This window comes from Aethalodelphis obliquidens, unplaced genomic scaffold (genome assembly GCF_003676395.1).
Source record: "Aethalodelphis obliquidens isolate GAN/ISIS:26980383/991018 unplaced genomic scaffold, ASM367639v1 scaffold4, whole genome shotgun sequence".
In the NCBI taxonomy this organism is placed as follows: domain Eukaryota; kingdom Metazoa; phylum Chordata; class Mammalia; order Artiodactyla; family Delphinidae; genus Aethalodelphis; species Aethalodelphis obliquidens.
In genome coordinates this window covers 6,242,423-6,260,440 of record NW_020837948.1, presented here as the reverse complement: position 1 = coordinate 6,260,440, position 18,018 = coordinate 6,242,423, and the positions used below count along the sequence as shown (strand labels likewise).

At 40.9% G+C, this 18,018-nt stretch overlaps 1 protein-coding gene across 1 annotated transcript; it reads right to left on the bottom strand.

The window, feature by feature from the left end:
• Window positions 1-2,114: 2,114 nt before the first annotated feature.
• On the bottom strand, window positions 2,115-14,967 carry CUNH5orf15 (chromosome unknown C5orf15 homolog). Its single transcript, XM_027097680.1, has 3 exons — window positions 14,806-14,967; window positions 5,365-5,885; window positions 2,115-3,610 (listed from the first exon to the last, which is right to left on the bottom strand). Exons 1-3 carry the CDS (start codon window positions 14,930-14,932, stop codon window positions 3,479-3,481), a joined length of 780 nt encoding a protein of 259 aa, XP_026953481.1. The 5' UTR covers window positions 14,933-14,967; the 3' UTR covers window positions 2,115-3,478.
• Window positions 14,968-18,018: the final 3,051 nt, after the last annotated feature.

The window sequence follows — 18,018 nt, the reverse complement described above, 5'->3', positions numbered from 1 at the left end:
TCCCAGCAGAGAAATGAGGGAGTTTTGGGGTTTTGAGAGAAAGATCCATAGGGTTTCAGAGCAGAAATATTAGTGTGTTAGGTAGAGAAAGGCTTCCTAAGGAGCAGGGGCTTTTAAATCTGAAACCTCATCAATAGTGGCAGAGGGGTCTGGGACTCCATAAGAGGGAGCTGGAAGAGAGGTGGGTAAAAGCTGCTGCTTATGGGTCCAAAATCAGGCTCCCTGGAGTCACTTCAGCAGCCTAGACAGCAGGTCACCACCACACAGGGCTCTTGAGAGGGGAGTCGGAAATGGCCCCAGCTCCATTTCCACAATCTATCCTAGCAACTTCCCCTCAAGTAAGTAAATGTCAAGTAAGTAAAACGACAGGTGAACAGAATCTAGCTACAGACTGACCTCAAACCTCAGGACAGCCCCCTTTTCAGCTCCCTTGGAAGACGTCTGGCCCTCACAAGATATTTTTAACCTCTTGAATTTCTGCTGGGAAGTTCCCACACCGTTTTCAGCTTACTGCTGAAAAGGAGGCAAACTGTTGCACCACCAGATAGGACTGAGAGAGGGCAAAAGGCGAAAGACAAAATGCAAAGTCAGCCAGAGAGGTAAAGAGAGAACCAGAACACTGGCAGCTGTGCCTGCAGTAACCTTCTCCATCCCCTTCACCTTCACGGGCAGCAGCTGCTTTGATCAGAACCTGGGATTTGAATGAAGAGGTGATATCTCACACAATTAATGTGGGCTTTAGCCTCATGTAGGAATGTGGATATTCAGATAAAGCTCACACACTACATCTTGGTTCTCCCCCACTGCCTGCAGTGCTAGGTCCCAGATGTTAGTAGTATTAGACTGTATGCTGACTACATGAGCCAGTGCAGGGCCTGTTTTCTCATCTAATTTCGCAAGTATGTCATCGAATGATTTCAAGGGGCCTAGCAGGTGTCAGGCAGTGCTGAGTAAGGGGCTAGAGTTGAGTAAGGGCCAGTCTCAGGCTTCAAGCTCACACTCTGTGGAGCAAACCATAGCAAGGGCCGCCTCCTGCACACATTCTACCAAAGAGCTTGCACTCACCCTCTTGAGTTCACATCTAAAATCAAAACCCCAGTCAAGACATGCCTGCCTGCACAAATTCTAAATGTCTGTTTCTGTCTGCCTCACAACTTTCAACACATTCTTTTTCAGATAAGATACAGAAAGAGGAACTAAAGTGTTTTCTATTTTGCCGTTAGTACCAACATTTGGTGCAGTGCTCCTGGTCTCTCCAGAAACTGACACTGAAAGAAGGCAGCAGACAATACCACATGTAAGTAGGATATATTAGTGCTGTAAGACTCAAATGTGGGTCTTATCTGTGCCATTCAATCCTATTTATGCCTTTGCCTCATTTAACCCAACAAACCAATTCCAGTACAGAAATGTTCACCACAATATTATTTCTGAACCAAAAATTGGAAACCATCTAAACATTCAAGAGGAAAATAGCTAAATAAATTATGTAGCTATTAAATGTTTTTAAAGAATATTAATGATAGGATCTGTTAGGTAAAAAGCAAGATACAAAACGCTATAGAGGTCAAATTCATCTAAAAATTGTTAACATACACATATGTGTGAATTATATACACATTTATAGACCAGTGGCTTGGGTGCCTCTGTAAGACACTGGCAGCATTTTAAATCAATGTACAGTCTGATGCTCCAAGTCAGAGGCTACTTGACTGCAGCACTGGGACATGGGTAGCAAAGACTGTGCCATCCGGAAGCACCCAAGAACCCCAGATCCACTAAGCGGGATGATCCTCCAGGATCGGGGGGCCTTCAACAGGGAGACAACAGGGAAGCTAGGATGCTACAAGTGCACATTGATTTAGCTGCTTTACCTTTCTTTGCAATCCTACTTTGCTACAGTTTTCAATAAACTTCAGTACATAACAGTAAACTAGACCTAAAGTAAGATCTAGAAATGTACGTGGAATTCATAGAAGCACAGTCCTATTGCTAAAAGGAATAAAAGCAAGCTAATCAGCTTACCTTCCTCCCAGACACAGCACTACCCATCTATCACCACCCAAATGAAGGACCCCATGCCAGCATTAAAATGAAACACACTTATAAAATCATGGATTTATACCTTTGCCATTTATTTTTAAAATCTTATTCAAAATATTAAATAATACAATTTCAGATATGAAAAAAATTACTGCAATAAAACAGTTCAGGTGTATTTCCACTCTGCTTCCCTTCCTTATTATAACAGTAAATTGTCCACCCAAGAGCAACAATGGACTGCCCTGCCTCTTCCACCTCTACACAAACCGCATGCCCACTGGCTCATCTGGGCTTTGTGAGTGGTGTTTAACATATATTAGGGGTTATGTTTTCTAAAAAGTTGTCGTGACACTTGTAAGAAGTCAACCAGGTTTCAAATCACATATTTACATATTGATCAACTCCTTATGATAGAAAGACAGGCTAAAATTAAATACAGTAAATCATTTCCAGTTTCTATTAAAAAAGAACAAGAAAACAAAACAAATACAGGGGGAGAAAGAGTCAGCATACACATATATCCTTCATGTATACAAACAACTTCATTCAGGTATAATTTTAATTTGAAAGACTTAGATACAATATTATTTAAGTGACATGGCCCCGAAAATTTATTCAAACTTACTATAAAAAAAAAAACAAGTGAACAAATATGGTATAATTTTAAACTCTGCCCCTAGCTTGAAAGCTTGGAGAAACCCTTGCTACAATCAGTTGCTAAGTAAAAGCAATTATTCACGTATTTAAAATTTTATGACAATTTCTACCTCTAAATTTAATTCAGTAATTCAAACCAAAAAATGCTCTCTATAACATTTTATTTATGTCCACTGCAAACTGCAGAGTCTCTACTGCAGAATTTCTAGACAAATTTATTAATGTGTTACTTAAAATTGTGGTCAGAATGAGCAATAATAAATTATGTATAAATTATCCAAAAATATCCAAAGCAATTTTCCTGGAAGAAAAAAATGTTACTTATATATAAAGCATTATTACATACATCCTTACATACATAGATACAGTTTGACAGCACAAAGAAATGTGTGCTTAAGAAACAGTATTTGGATGGCAGAAAGAGAATCTGAGTCAGCAGTATCAGATGTGTTAGAATTTAATTGTAAGTTTGGGATCTTTTAAAAGTAGCATTACTAACACTTCCAGAAAAAGAACAATAAAGAAATCTAAAACAATAAAAACAGGTAATGCTTAGCTCCACATTTTGGACACCTGATTGAATTCAACTCTAAAAATGTAGATAAAAAAATTATATACTCCTTGTTCATGAAACTTAACTTCCAAAGCACCAAGGCAAAATAAAGAGAGGCCCACCTCTCATTTAAGTACTAACTGCCAATGGCGAACATCTGCACAATATCATATAAAAAGTCAAGCAAATAAAATTATGTAATAAGCTAACACAAATCACAGTGCTTTAAAATATATAATCATTGGTAATCTTCAGAGAAGGCATTGCCTCATTAACATTCTGGTCTAGACGATGATATTCCACTGTTTTCGAACAAAGACCATCACGCCATTTCCTGCTTTGAACCAGAAGGAAAATCTGGAATAAAACAAAATAAATCAGATATGCAAAAAAGAAAATAGAGGACATGCTAAAAGTTTTTTATAACAAGTGAAGTATCTCTCTCCTAGGTTCCCAAATACAAAAGTAAAATGTCAACAACAAAAGGGCTATTTTGTTTTCCATCTTGTAAACAAGGTGAGACAGTGCTTTTTAATTTTTAATGTACATAGGAATGCCTATTAAAGACTGATTCCTGGCGTCTCTCTTCAGAGATGAGTTAGTAGATTGCAGTGGAGTCGAGGAACCTACCTGTTTAACAAGTCCCTTAGGTATTTATAATAGAGATGGTCCAACACTAAACACTGGAATAAAATATCACTGGCATTCAAAATTTTGTCCACCTACAAATATTTACAGAGCTAGTGACAGACCACTAAACCACAAATAACCAAAGGGTTTGTTTGCTTGTTTTCTGAGTCAAAACAACAAGTAAAATATTAGAATCACTGATTCTCAAAGCTGGAAGGCATTGTGAAATTCTCTGGTCCAGTTCTATCATTTCGCAAGTGAGAAAATCAAGGTCCCAAAGGGGAAGGTGGCTGCCAGGAATAACAAAGCAAGTTACAACAAAGTCAAGACTGAGAATTCCTGGCCAATAAGTATTAAAAAGGACATTGTGGGGCTTCCCTGGTGGCACAGTGGTTGAGAGTCCGCCTGCCGATGCAGGGGACACAGGTTTGTGCCCCGGTCCGGGAAGATCCCACATGCCGCGGAGCGGCTAGGCCCGTGAGCCATGGCCGCTGAGCCTGCGCGTCCGGAGCCTGTGCTCCATCTGCAGCAGGAGAGGCAACAGTGAGAGGCCTGCGTACCGCCAAAAAAAAAAAAAAAGAAAAAGCACATTGTGCTTGATCTCCCTTTAAATGTTTAAAAAGCTTAACTATTTAGCTCTGGGACTACACAGTGCCCAGATGAACCTTCACACTAAATTATCCATTCAGTCCTATTTATGCCTCCTCTGCCTCACGTAGTCCAACACACCAACTCCAGTACAGCAGTGTTCATCACAATATTATTTCTGAACCAAAAACTGAAAACCATCTAAATACTCAGCAGGAAAATAGCCAAATAAATTATGTAGCTATTAAATCATGTTTTTAAAGAATATTAATGATATGAAAAATGCTCATGATTTGTTAGGTAAAAGGGAAGATACAAAACTCTATATGAAATAATCAAATTCATTTAAAAATTAACATACACATATATGTCTGAACTATACACACATTTACAGACCAGAAATATACCAAAATGTTAATAATGCTCAGCTTTGGGTAGTAGCTTATATTTCTTTTCTACACTTTTCTGTGTCCCTAAAAAAGACATGTAATACTTTAACAACCAGGGAAAAAAGTTATCAAAATATCATAAAGTTCAGTGCTTAATAAATTAGAAGTCTTAAATTAACAATCTCTCTCCACAAGCACTCCCAGTGAAGTAGCAATGCTAAGTTAAGATACAAAACATTTTTTTAAAAAAATCACTGGGCTTTGGTTTTGCTCAATAAAAATATTTTGGCTTCTTTTTTCAGAAGCACATGTAGTAAAGCATTCTGTCTTTCATTTGTTAAAATACACCACAAATTTATAAACTGATATGAGACATCTTGATATTTTACCATCAACAGAAACCTGACCAAAAAAGAAAAAACTCTGAATCAGCAGAAGTATTAATAAGAAATATGACTGAGATTATAGAGGGCAACTAGAGGGGGTGAAAAATCCCAAACTTACCTTCCTTTTGTTGTGATATGTAATATAAACAACAGCAACACAAAAAGCAAAAATAATAAGATGGAAAAAGAAATGGCTATCTCCCTCTTCTATATTTGAGGGTGGGGTCTTAAAAGATCTCACTGACTGTTCAATTTCCATATAGCTCCTGTTTTCTTCCAAGGCCTCATTGGACTCATCGTCCCGGGGGCTGGTGGTCCAGTCGTAGTCTGGTTCTCCATAATCTCCATTGTCCAGAGTGTCTTTGGCAGTGGACGGAGAACTATTCAGTGTGAGAAGATCCTCCTCCTCTATGCTAGGATCTTCATTGTTATCAGCTTCCTCTTGGGACAGAGAAGTAGTAGGCGAGGGATGAGGGGACAGAGATGCCACTCCACTTTTTTCTGTACTAGTTGTGTGAGGGAGAGTGATGTTGATTTGGGAAACAGAAGGTTTGGTTTCATTTGTTAAAGCATCCATATTTGGAGTAGAAACATGTGACTTCGGTACAGTCTGGCTCGGCGAATCAGCCTGTGATAGAGCTAAAATAAGTAAATAAAGAACATTAAACTGAAATCTTCAAATTTATCTCCACCAAGCTAGAAGCACATATACCTAAATTTTCCACTAAGCTAGGATCAGCCACCTGTCTTTCTGTTCTGGGGTTGGGGTAGAGTCTGGGTCCTGAAGTCAAACCTCTGTGAAATGAAAACAGAGGGTACAAGCTCTGTGTGAACTTTGCCACTGTGACCTAAAGTCAAACCCCTCTCTATTCTTTCTTTTCTTTTTCTTACAGTGGCAGGCTATGTAATGCAGTAGGTCTCTAATGCTGCTTAAGTTGTTACTATCTGGCAAGGCAATTGTTATCTGATGAATATTTCATTTTTTACTTCAATTTATTTCATTTTAACTTTTTCATTTTTTTATTTCATTTTAAATTCAATGCCCAAAATTGAGATATACATGTAATGCTGTCAGCAATTATACTGTATTTTCCTAGTCCGTTCACCCTTCTACTCCCTTAGCAGACCATTCACATTTCCTCTGTCCTCAAACTTCTAACACCTTCTCTGTTGTCCTCATTTTTAAAGGCTAACATCACTTCCTAATTTCTCTGAGAAAAATGAAGCCATCAAAAGAGAACTTCCATGTACTACCAGAACTCTAGGCTCATAAGTCCAGCTGCCTACCTGATATCTCCTCTTAGACGTCTGTCATTCAAATTAACATGTTCAAAATGAATTCTGACTTTGGCTTCCAGGAAGATGGAGTAGATGTATTTTTCCCTATTCTTCCCACTAAAAACAAATTAAAACCCTGCATATTACATATAAAATAACATAAGATGACTCTGAAAGGTGGAAAGAATAAGGCAGAGTGGTTAGAGACCTGAGGACATGAGAAACAACCCAGTGGTGACTTTTCTGGATTTTCTTTTTACCTCACATATTCCAGACTTGAGCTGAAGAGCCCAGCAACCTGGAAACACCACGGGTGTGGACAAAAAGGGCCACCCAAAAAGCCTGCTCTCTTTTGCCAGGAGATCAGGAGAGAGGCAGCCTAGCAAGAAAGAAAACTTTTAGACAGTGACTGCTCTACTCCAAGCAAACAACACAGAAAAAAACTGTGGCTCCACTCACACCTACACCAGCAAAGACCGAGTGGGGAGCCTAGATTTCCACCCTCACCAAGCTGTAATGAGGTGCCCCTTCCCCTCCACAATAGGATGACGTCAGAGGAGGCCTAGTGAACAGTCAAGACTTTAACCATGGTCTAGCAGTAATGAGGCCACCCCCAACAATATGTCAGTGCAGACCATGAGGGGAGCCAAAACTCCCACCCCTGCCCAGAACTAACAGGACCACCACCACCCTTCAGGTGCCAACACAGATCAAGTGGAGACCCTAGATTTCTAGCTCTACCTGCCAGTAATGTGCACCAATCCCCACCTCCCCTGCCAGAGCAATGTCATAAAAAGCCAAATAAAAGAGAAAGTTTCAGACCAGAGTCTTAACAACACAAAGTACCACAATTTACCCCATACAAAATACATAATTTGAATAGCCCTTTAACTATCAAGGAAACTGAATTTTTAATTTTAAAACTCCCCAAAATCAAATCTCCTGGCCCAGATGGTTTCACTGGAGAATTCTACCAAATGTTTAATGAAGAATTAACACCAATTCTACACAATCTCTTCTAGAGACTTGCAGAGGAGGGAACACTTCACAATTCATTTTATGAAGCTAATATTATTATCCTGATACCAAAACCAAAGCCACTACAGAAAAAGAAAATTACAGACTGATATCTTTCATGAACAGAAATGCAAAAATCCTTAACAAAATATTAGCAAATAGAAATCAACTTTAGGACTTCCCTGGTGGCGCAGTGGTTGAGAATCCACCTACCAATGCGGGGAACATGGGTTGGAGCCCTGGCCCAGGAAGACCCCACATGCCGCGGAGCAACTAAGCCCGTGTGCCACAAATACTGAGCCCGCGTGCCTAGAGCCCGTGCTCCGCAACAAGAGAAGCCACCACAACGAGAAGCCCACACACCGCAACTAGAGAAAGCCCACGTGCAACAACAAAGACCCAACACAGCCGAAAATAAATAAATGAATAAATATTTTTTAAAAAGAAATCAACTTTAATATAAAGTTCTCTGGTGGCCTAGTGGTTAGGGTTTTCGCTGCCGTGGCCCAAGTTCAATCCGTGGATGGGTAACTGAGATCCCACAAGCCACGCAGTGCAGCCAAAAAAAAAAAAAAGAAAGAAAGAAATCTGCAATATATAAAAAGAATGATACTCCATGATCACTAAGGTTTATTCCATGGATGCAAGACTGGCTCAATACTCAAAAATCAAAGTAATCCACCATATTAACAAGCTAAACGAACCTCAGCCTAAGTCTCACACCTTTTACAAAAATTAACTAAAAATGTATCACAAATTTAAATGTAAAACTACACAGATTTTTTAAAGAAGATTTAGGACAAAATCTTCAGAATCTAGGACTAGACAACAAATTCTTTGACCTGATACCAAAAATACATAAAAGGAAAAATTCATAAATTGAATTCCATCAAATTTTTTTTAATTTATTTATTTTATTTATTTATCTTTGGCTGCTTTGGGTCTTCGTTGCTGCACATGGGCTTTCTCTAGTTGCAGCAAGTGGGGGCTACTCTTCGTTGCGGTAGAGTAGGGCTTCTCATTGCGGGCTTCTCATTGCGGTGGTGTCTCCTGTTGTGGAGCACGGGCTCTAGGCACACGGGCTTCAGTAGTTGTGGCACGCAGGCTCAGTAGCTGTGGCTCGCAGGCTCTAGAGCACAGGCTCAGTAGTTGTGGCGCATGGGCTTACCTGCTCCGTGGCATGTGGGGTCTTCCCAGACCAGGGCTCGAACCCGTGTCCCCTGCATTGGCAGGCAGATTCGTAACCACTGCGCCACCAGGGAAGCCCAATTCCATCAAAACTTAAAAACTTTTTTCAGTGAAAGACCTTCCTGTGAGGATGAAAAGGCAAGCTACAAAGTGGGAGAAATATTTGTAAGCCCCATACCCAACAAAGGCCTAGTATCTAGAATACATAAAGTGAAAAAGCAAACAATCCAATTAGAACATGGGCAAAAGACATAAAGAGACGTTTCACCAAAAAAGAACATACAGATGGCAAATAAGCACATGAAAAGATGTTAACCATTAGGGAAATGCAAATTAAAACCTCAGTGAGAGGGCTTCCCTAGTGGCACAGTGGTTACGAATCTGTGGTCACAGAATCCGCCTGCCAGTGCAGGGGACACGGGTTCGAGCCCTGGCCCGGGAAGATCCCACATGCCGTGGAGCAACTAAGCCCGTGTGCCACAACTACTGAGCCTGATCTCTAGAGCCCACAAGCCACAACTACTGAGCCCACATGCCACAACTACTGAAGCCTGTGCACCTACAGCCTGTGCTCCACAACAAGAGAAGCCACGACAATGAGAAGCCCGTGCACCTCAACAAAGAGTAGCCCCCACTCACCCCAACTAGAGAAAGCCCGCACACAGCAACGAAGACCCAACACAGCCAATAATTAATTAATTAATTTTTTTAAAAAAACTCAATGAGATATCACTGCACACCTATCAGAATGGCTAAAATAAAAAATAATGACAATGCCAAATGTCGGCAAGGATGCAGAGAAACAAGATCACTCATATGTTGCTGCTGGTAATGTAAAATAGGACGACCATTCCAGAAAACAGCTTGGCAGTTTCTTAAAAAACTAAATGTGCAACTACCATGTGACCCAGCAGTTACAGTCCTGGGCATTTATCCCAGAGAAATGAAAACATGTTCACATAAAAATCTGTACATAAATGTTTATAGCAGCCTTATTCATAATAGCCAAAAACTGGAAACAACCCAGATGTCCTTCAATGGATGAAAGGTTAAACAAAGTGTAGTACATCCATACCATGGAATATTACTCAGCAATTAAAAGGAACAAACTATAGACAAATGAAACAACTTAGAAGAATCTCCTGAGAATTATGCTAGGTGAAAAAAGCCAATCCCAAAAAGTGACATACCATATGATCCCATGTATCATATTCACAAAATGATAAAATTGTAGAAGTAAAAAAGATTAGTGGTTGCCAGGATTTCAGGAGGGAGTAGGGATAGGAAGAAAGTGAGGATAACTATAAAAGAGCAACAGGAAAGATCCTTATGGTGATGTTAATGCTCTGTATCTTGATTGTATCGATATCACTATCCTGGTTGTGATATTATACTACAGTTCTGCAGGATGTTATCACTGGGAAAAACTGGGTAAAGGGTACACAGAATTTCTGTATTTTATTTCTTACAACTGCAAGTGAATCTACAATTATTTCAGAATGAAAAGGTTAAAGAAATGCATTTTTTCTTCCCACTCCAAAAAGAAAAAACAAAGAAACAAAAACAAAAACTTGTTCTATCTATAGTCTCCCTCTCAGTTAATGGCAACTCCATTTTTCTGTTACTCAAGCCAAAAGCCTTGGAGTCATTATTTTAACACCCCACATCCAATCTGTTTCTCTGCCTTCAAAATATATGCAGAATTTGAAGAGTTTTCACCCCTCCATTGCTACTGCCTAGTCCAAGCCACCACAATCTCCCCTGGATTATTATGGTAGCCTTCTAAATGATCTGTATGCTTCTCCCTTAACCCCTAGTGTCCACTCTCAACATAACAGCCAGAGTCATCCTGTAAAAACTTAAGTTAAAATGACGTTACTCCTCTGCTTAAAACCATCTAGTAGCTCTCCATTTCCCTCAAGAGTGAAATTCAAAGTCTTTATAATAGCCTATAAGATCCTATATGATCTGGTCCCCATTATCTCAATGCTGTTGTCTCCTACTAATCTTCCTAACTATTCCATCCCCACTGCCTACTTAACAGATAGCAGGCATTCAATAAATATTTATTGAAAATGCTCAACTCTCACCACAAATCCTACACTGCTTCCCAAGTAGCGTTTTTGCACCTACTACACCCTCTGAAAAGCCTTTCTCATAGTTCTCAGCCAGGTAAGACCCCGCCACTCTTCTAAGGATATCTCCAACATCACCCTATTTGTTGCTGTAACTCCAATACCTAGCACCAAGTAGGAGCAGAATTAATAAATATTGTTCAAGGAGTAAAAATCTGGAAGTTGGGACTTCCCTAGCAGTCAGTGGTTAAGACTTGGCGCTTCCACTGCAGAGGTCAAGGGTTCGATCCCTAGTTGGGGAACTAAGTTCCCACATGCCACAAAACACAGCCAAAAAACACGTGGACGTTATATACAAGAAAACAAACTAGGACTTCATCTGAAACATTTGATGTAAATTAGATCAACCTCCTGGACTGCCACTCCTTCAAATGAAAGAGGTTGATCCAGTCAGCTATAAAGAGTATTCAGAACAAAGTGATAACTCTGACTTTATGGATTTGTTTCAGTTTATATATATATATATATATATATATATATATATATATATATATATATAAACTTTAGACTTTTACATATTGATATATGTTCCATTTCTACCCTTTCCTATTTGATATCACCTCTCTAGTTAAAACTTAACACTTTAAAATTAAAATTTTTTAATTTAATTCTCTCCTACTGGTACCTTTTTAAAAACTGCCTTAAAATAAACTATATCAATATTTCTCGAACAAGAATGCAGAAGACCCTGAGAATTCATTCACACACTGAATTCTGGGAAACAATGCCTTAAAAATTAAATACACCTTAAATAAATTTAGGCAACATCTAGGAGCAATATGATGGTCAATGTAGAAAGCAGGCACTTTTGAAATGGCATGGCCAGACTAGGTCAGACAGTGAGCATCCAGTGATCCAAAATAACACTTACATTAACTTCTTTAAACTTTACCAAAACAAAAACATCTGTAAAAAGTCTTACAGATTGCCAAGAATATACCCAAGCACTGAAATTTTAAGAAACCTAATATGGAACAAGTTTAAATAAATCTGATATAGAAACTTTCTAACTTCCTATGCTTACTTGAAGTTTGGAATGCAATATATTCTAGCTAGACTTTAATTTTCTTATTACAAGAGTAATTACTTTGAAATCACTTTACCATAAGGCACGTTTACAAAAAACATTTATATTACCCAAAGCTTTACACATGCTACACTGTACTACAATGGAGCTGCTTCCCTATTAAAAGCATACATGTTAGTTTTCATTTAAGTTATTTTCAATAGGGAATAATCTGAATTTAAAATTGATATATACAAAAAATTAATAAAAGAAAACCATTCCCTGAAATGTCCTAGTATAGTTGGAGCAATGTTTATGGGGCCTTAACAAATAAAAAAAGACAAGAGGACACCTTAATACTCCACACTCACCCTGCTTACCCACACATCAGAAAATTTTCAACCATCTCTTAAGAGAAAAAGTTGTTTTTGAAACTATAGTTACCAGCTACATATTCCCCAAACTGTATATCTTAAGCACTCCAGCAAGAAATATAAATGCTTAAATGTCAGTTTTTTCTTAGATGATTAAATGACCAAAACAACCATGCTACTTAGGAACTTTAGGAACTTTAGGAACAGGAGTATCTGCATCAACCAGAGAAATCCTCATCATATTTTACTAACAATGAAAGGGTCTTGGGAAAATGGGCCACAGTCCTTTCCCACTGAGTTACAAACACTTCTGGGAGGGTGGTCCAGGTGCCCTGCCCTCACGGCTGCTGGGGAAACCCAAGTAAGTAACCACAGCACTGTAGTACAGGAATGTATGGCTAGACAGCCCCTGTTGGCAAATAAATGAACACTATCCCATTTATACTGTTTTTCATCTGAACTCAAACAAGATTTAGGCAGAAAAAGAAGGATCATGTCTTGGCCTGAAATAAAAAAGGGACTACTAAACAAGATACTGCTTAATCATTATAAATTCTTATTAGTGGATTTGTTCCCCCTAAGTCTCAGGCCATGGTCTACAGGTTTCCTCTTTTCTCAATAAAGCCTTCAATATCTTGATTCACAATGTAACATTTCTAAGAAAAGGAATACTTAATCGTGCAGCACTATTTACAATAGCCAAGATATGGAAACAACCTAAGTGCCCATGGATCAATGAATGGATAAAGAAGTTGTGGTACACACACACAGTGGATTATCATTCAGCCACAAAAGAGAATGGAATCTTGCCATTTGCAACAACATGGATGGATCTTGAGGGCATTATGCTATGTAAAATACGTCAGTCAGAGGAAGACAGATATATGGTTTCATTTACATGCGGAATCTAAAAAACAATACAAAACAAATAAAAACAAATTAAAAATCTAAACTCATAAATACAGAGAACAGAATGGTGTTTGGCGGGGACAGGGGCAGGGTGGAGGTGAAGGGAATCAAAAGGTACAAACTTCCACTTATAAAATAAATAAGTCATGGGGATGCAATGTACAGCACGGTGACTATAGTTAATAATACTGTACTGCATGTCTGAAAGTTGCTAAGAGTAAATCTGACAAGTTCTCATTATAAGAAAAAAATGTTAACTATGTGTGGTGATGGATGGTAACTAGACTTAGTGTGCGATCACAGTGTATACAAACATCAAATCATTATGCTATACACCTGAAACTAATATGTCAATTATACCTCAATTAAAAAATAAATACTTAAATCCTACAGATCCATTGAAATGAAGCAGGGTTGTCTGGTTAACCCAGGACACAGAGAAGGGGGACCATGTTTACAAAGAATCTCCCTTGTCCCAGAACTCCTCTTCTCCTCCCAAGACCCTCAGGAGTCCAACGCCCCAGCATTCTGGCTCTTTACCAAGCCCCGGAACCTCCCAGTCCTCACAGATGCACCAATACTCAAAGATAGCTCTTTTCCTTTCACTTTCGCTCTCCAAATTATTCCATCAGCTCGGCCCGGTCAGTGCCCCTACCCACCTTCGTCTTTACCGCTGATCTCACCCGTTCTGGAAAGCCCCCGCCTTCCCTTGGCCCAGCTAAACCCCTGGGCACCCGCACCTGACCTTGGGACTCTCTCTAGACACCACACCTCTTACTCTCGGCTGTCTCCTCAGCACCTGTCCCCTCTGTGCTCTCTTCTAGACCCTCCTAACTCCCATCTCTGTAAAGAAAAAAAAAGAACGTTGCATGCCATTCCAGTTCTACAAGAATCAAGCTATTAGCCACTGCAGTTGCCCACCTACAGTGGATCTGAGGGGAACTAAGGATGGAGAAAAGCAGGATGAAGTATTCTGTTTTGGATACACGGGTCCTAGACAGGTAAGATGCATACCTAAGGAAGAATTTCAATAACCCCAGATTCTTGCGTCTTCCCATACAAAGTACTAAAATTATGAACTTCAGATGTCTGTTCTTTATGATGAGCAGTAATCTTTTGATGTTTGACTACATGTTTTTTTCCCAGCAAAAAATTCATCCATTAACCTGGCTCCTGCCTCACCTCTTCGAACAATTTCTCAGAACTGAGAAACTGGCTCCCCCCGCTACAGCCTTCAGTAAGACACTGAATAAACTCACAGTTCTTACAGTTGTGCGTTTTTGTTTGTAATCGACACCTCCAAGGGATCTTGGAGACCGCATCACCGCCATTCTCTGTGGCAACCCATTTTTCAAGACTCTAGACACCACCACCACTCCTCCCTCCCCGCCCATCTACACGCTCGCTGCCTGAGTCCCTGCAGCTCTCAACCCCACTTCTCAGGCCTCTTGGAGACCCCACCTCCACAGACCCCTTCAGACAGCCTACTCTCCCTCTTCGGGACTGTAGAGACCCTGCCCCTCTAGACATCGCCACCTGCTCCGGACACTCGGAAGCGCCCGTTCCCTGGTCGGGCCCGTCTTGGCGTTCCGCGCCCGCGCCCGGGCCCTCCCCGTCTTCCCGCGACCTCCCTACCGCCACGCCCCATTTACCACTGGACGCAAGCAGAAGCGCCAGGACCAGCGGCAGCGCCAGCCCTCCGGGGACCTGGATGGCCGGCCTGGGCCGCAGTTTCGCTTGCTGGGCGCTCCTCATCCTCCTCAGGGTGGCGGCGGCCATAACGGTCTCGGCTGCGAGCCTGCGCGGTTGCTAGGCTCTACGTCATGACGTCAGACACTGCGTATGGCATCGCGGCCGTAGGCGTTTACGTCCCAACGTGATGACGTGTCAGCCTGGAGTTGGGTTCTGGGAGCCGGAAATGAGGGAGAGTGTTAGCGGGAATTGGGGCAAAGGGAAGTACCAGAAACTCGGCTGCAAGCTAAGGATGTATTGTGTAAGGTGTGAAGAGAGTCAGAACGAGCCCCTTCTTCCCACGTGATGGGCTAGTATCAGCTAATAACTTTTAGAACATTTTTAGAAGGAGTATCCATCTGTGTAATAGACTGATCCCAAAAGAGAAGTAACTGCCCTCCCCCTCCCAAAGGCAAAGGGGGACCTCACTGCTGGCGCAGTGGTTAAGAATCCGCCTGCCAATATATAGGGTACACGGGTTCGAGCCCTGGTCCAGGAAGTACCCCGCATGCCGCGGAGCAACTAAACCCCTGTGCCACAGCCACTGAGCCTGCGTTCTAGAGCCCATGAGCCACAAATACTGAAGCTCACGCGCAGGGAGCCTGTGCTCCACAAGAGAAGCCACCGCAATGAGAATCCTGAGCACCACAACAGAGCGTAGCCCCTGCTCGCCGCAACTAGAGAAAGCCCGTGCGCAGCAACAAAGACCCAATGCAACCGAAAATGAGAAAAGGCAAAGGAAATAAATGTTGAGTGGGTGGTGGGATTTTAGGTTAAGTGTTCTATTTTTAACATTTCCCCATAATCATTTATTACTTCAACAAATACTTAGTACCTGTCCATATTTCAATATACAGCACTGAACAAAACACTTTTGTGGAATTTATTTTTCTGTGAGGGAGACTATAGTGTAAAATACATACTATATACAATGGTAAAGGTATTATGGAGGAAAAGCAGGGAAGTGGGCTAGGAAAGAGGTGTGCAAACAGCTTCCACATTTCCTACAATAAGCTTCTTTTAAATGTTGTTAACTTAAACGCCCCAGAATATGAAAGTGCAAATTTAGAAACTTCCAGGAAGTTCCCTTAGGGCCCTAGCCACAATGCTTTGGTCTGTGTGTTCTGTGAATATTTTCTTAATGTCTATAGGCTTCAGCTCGTAAAATTACATTTGATTGATTTGCAGGAAAATCAGCATGGCATGAAGCAAGACATTTATTTTACCCCACAGCTTCACCACTCTGGTCTCCATGATTTCCTCAGAGGATTGCTGCTATCCCCCAGAGACAGTTGAGCTGCCTCTTTGAAGAGAGAAAAGCCTGTGTTCTCCTCAATCTGGTTTCCTTTAACATTTTATCTGGCACTAGTGACCACTCAAAAACACAAACTCTGTGTTGTTAAGAAAACTAAGAGGTCATTCATCTATTCATTTCCTTAAGCCCACCACAAGCCCAGATAGACTGAATGGTGCACTTATTGCAAAACTTCCAGGGTAGCCAGGGTACAAAGTCTTCCCAAGTTCCCCTGGAGCTTTCCCTCTGTGAGTACAGAAACCTTCACTCAGTTTAACGAATAAGCCTCTCAGTTCTAGCTTCTGCATGTTGGGAGATTCAGACTTAATCAGGCCTTTTTCCTGTAATAAACACACCTTCAATCCTCTCTTCTTTGTCCACTTTGTTCCTTTGGCCCCATACCAGATTATTTCAATTCTCTTACTGGTGAGATATCATGAACTCAAGGCATTTTGCACAATACTCTGACATGCAACAACCAGAAAATATGTAAATGAGAGGAAAATATTCCCTCAGAGGGCCCTTTGTACATTTCAAAATACCAAAAATGCAACTGGCTTCTGACTGGATGTACCCAACAACCATTATGGACAAAAATCTCTGGACACATTTAATAAAGTGAACTTTGAAATAGCTGCGGGTCCTTATGAACCTGATGAAGACAGTATAACAAATACTGAGGCCAGCAGGTTTGGGGTGACCAGTTACACAAAATGCTGGAAGTAAATCTGATACCTGTTGGGAACTGTCACTTCCAAACGTCCATAAAAAGGAATTCTGCCTAAAAATATTTATCATTGAATAGAAAAAACTATCTAGGGCTTCCCTGGTGGCGCAGTGGTGGAGAATCTGCCTGCCAATGCAGGGGACACGGGTTCATGCCCCGGTCCAGGAAGATCCCACAGGCCGCGGAGCGGCTGGGCCCGTGAGCCATGGCCGCTGAGCCTGCGCGTCCGGAGCCTGTGCTCCGCAACGGGAGAGGCCACAACAGTGAGGCCCACGTACCGCAAAAAAAAAAAAAAAAAAGTCTACATTTGATGAAGCTGGATAATGTATATACAGAGTTGTTCCTATTCTATTGATACTTCGTAAACGTTTGAAATCCGTGTTATTTTTTTTAATATATATGGCAAAATTCTGAAACCATATCCAATGACCCATGCCTTTATATGATCCCCTGCCCTTGAGTGTGGGAGGAATCTGTGAATATGATGGGATATCACTCCTGTGATTAGGTTATGATGTGTGGACAGTTGACTTTAATGGGAGATTATCCTCAGTGGACCTGACCTAATCAGGTGAGCCCTTAAAAGGACAGGAATGCTTATAAAATAAATAAGTTATGGGGATGTAATGTACAGCATGGTGACCATAATTAATTGTACTGCATTATTTATTTGAAAGTTGCAAAGAGAGTAGATCTTAAAAGTTCTTATCCCGGGCTTCCCTGGTGGCGCAGCGGTTGAGGGTCCGCCTGCCGATGCAAGGGACACGGGTTCGTGCCCGGGTCCGGGAGGATCCCACATGCCGCGGAGCGGCTGGGCCCGTGAGCCATGGCCGCTGGGCCTGCACATCCGGAGCCTGTGCTCCGCAACGGGAGAGGCCACAACAGTGAGAGGCCCGCGTACCGCAAAAAAAAAAAAAAGTTCTTATCCCAAGAAAAAACAATTCTGTACAGTGATGGATGTTAACTGGGCTTATTGTAGTGATCATTTCACAATATATACAAACATCAAATCATTATGTTGTACACCTGAAACTAATATAATGTTATAGGCCAATTACATCTTAATTTTAAAAACAAATTTTCAAAAAATTATAAAGGTGTTTGGGCTCTTCT

Coding starts and splice junctions, on each gene's coding strand:
- CUNH5orf15 (XM_027097680.1), bottom strand. CDS start 14,932: ATGGCCGCCGCCACCCTGAGGAGGATGAGGAGCGCCCAGCAAGCGAAA. Junction 5,886..14,805: donor GCTTCTGCTTGCGTCCAGTG/GTAAATGGGGCG, acceptor TACTTATTTTAG/CTCTATCACAGGCTGATTCG. Junction 3,611..5,364: donor CATATCACAACAAAAGGAAG/GTAAGTTTGGGA, acceptor GTTTTATTCCAG/ATTTTCCTTCTGGTTCAAAG.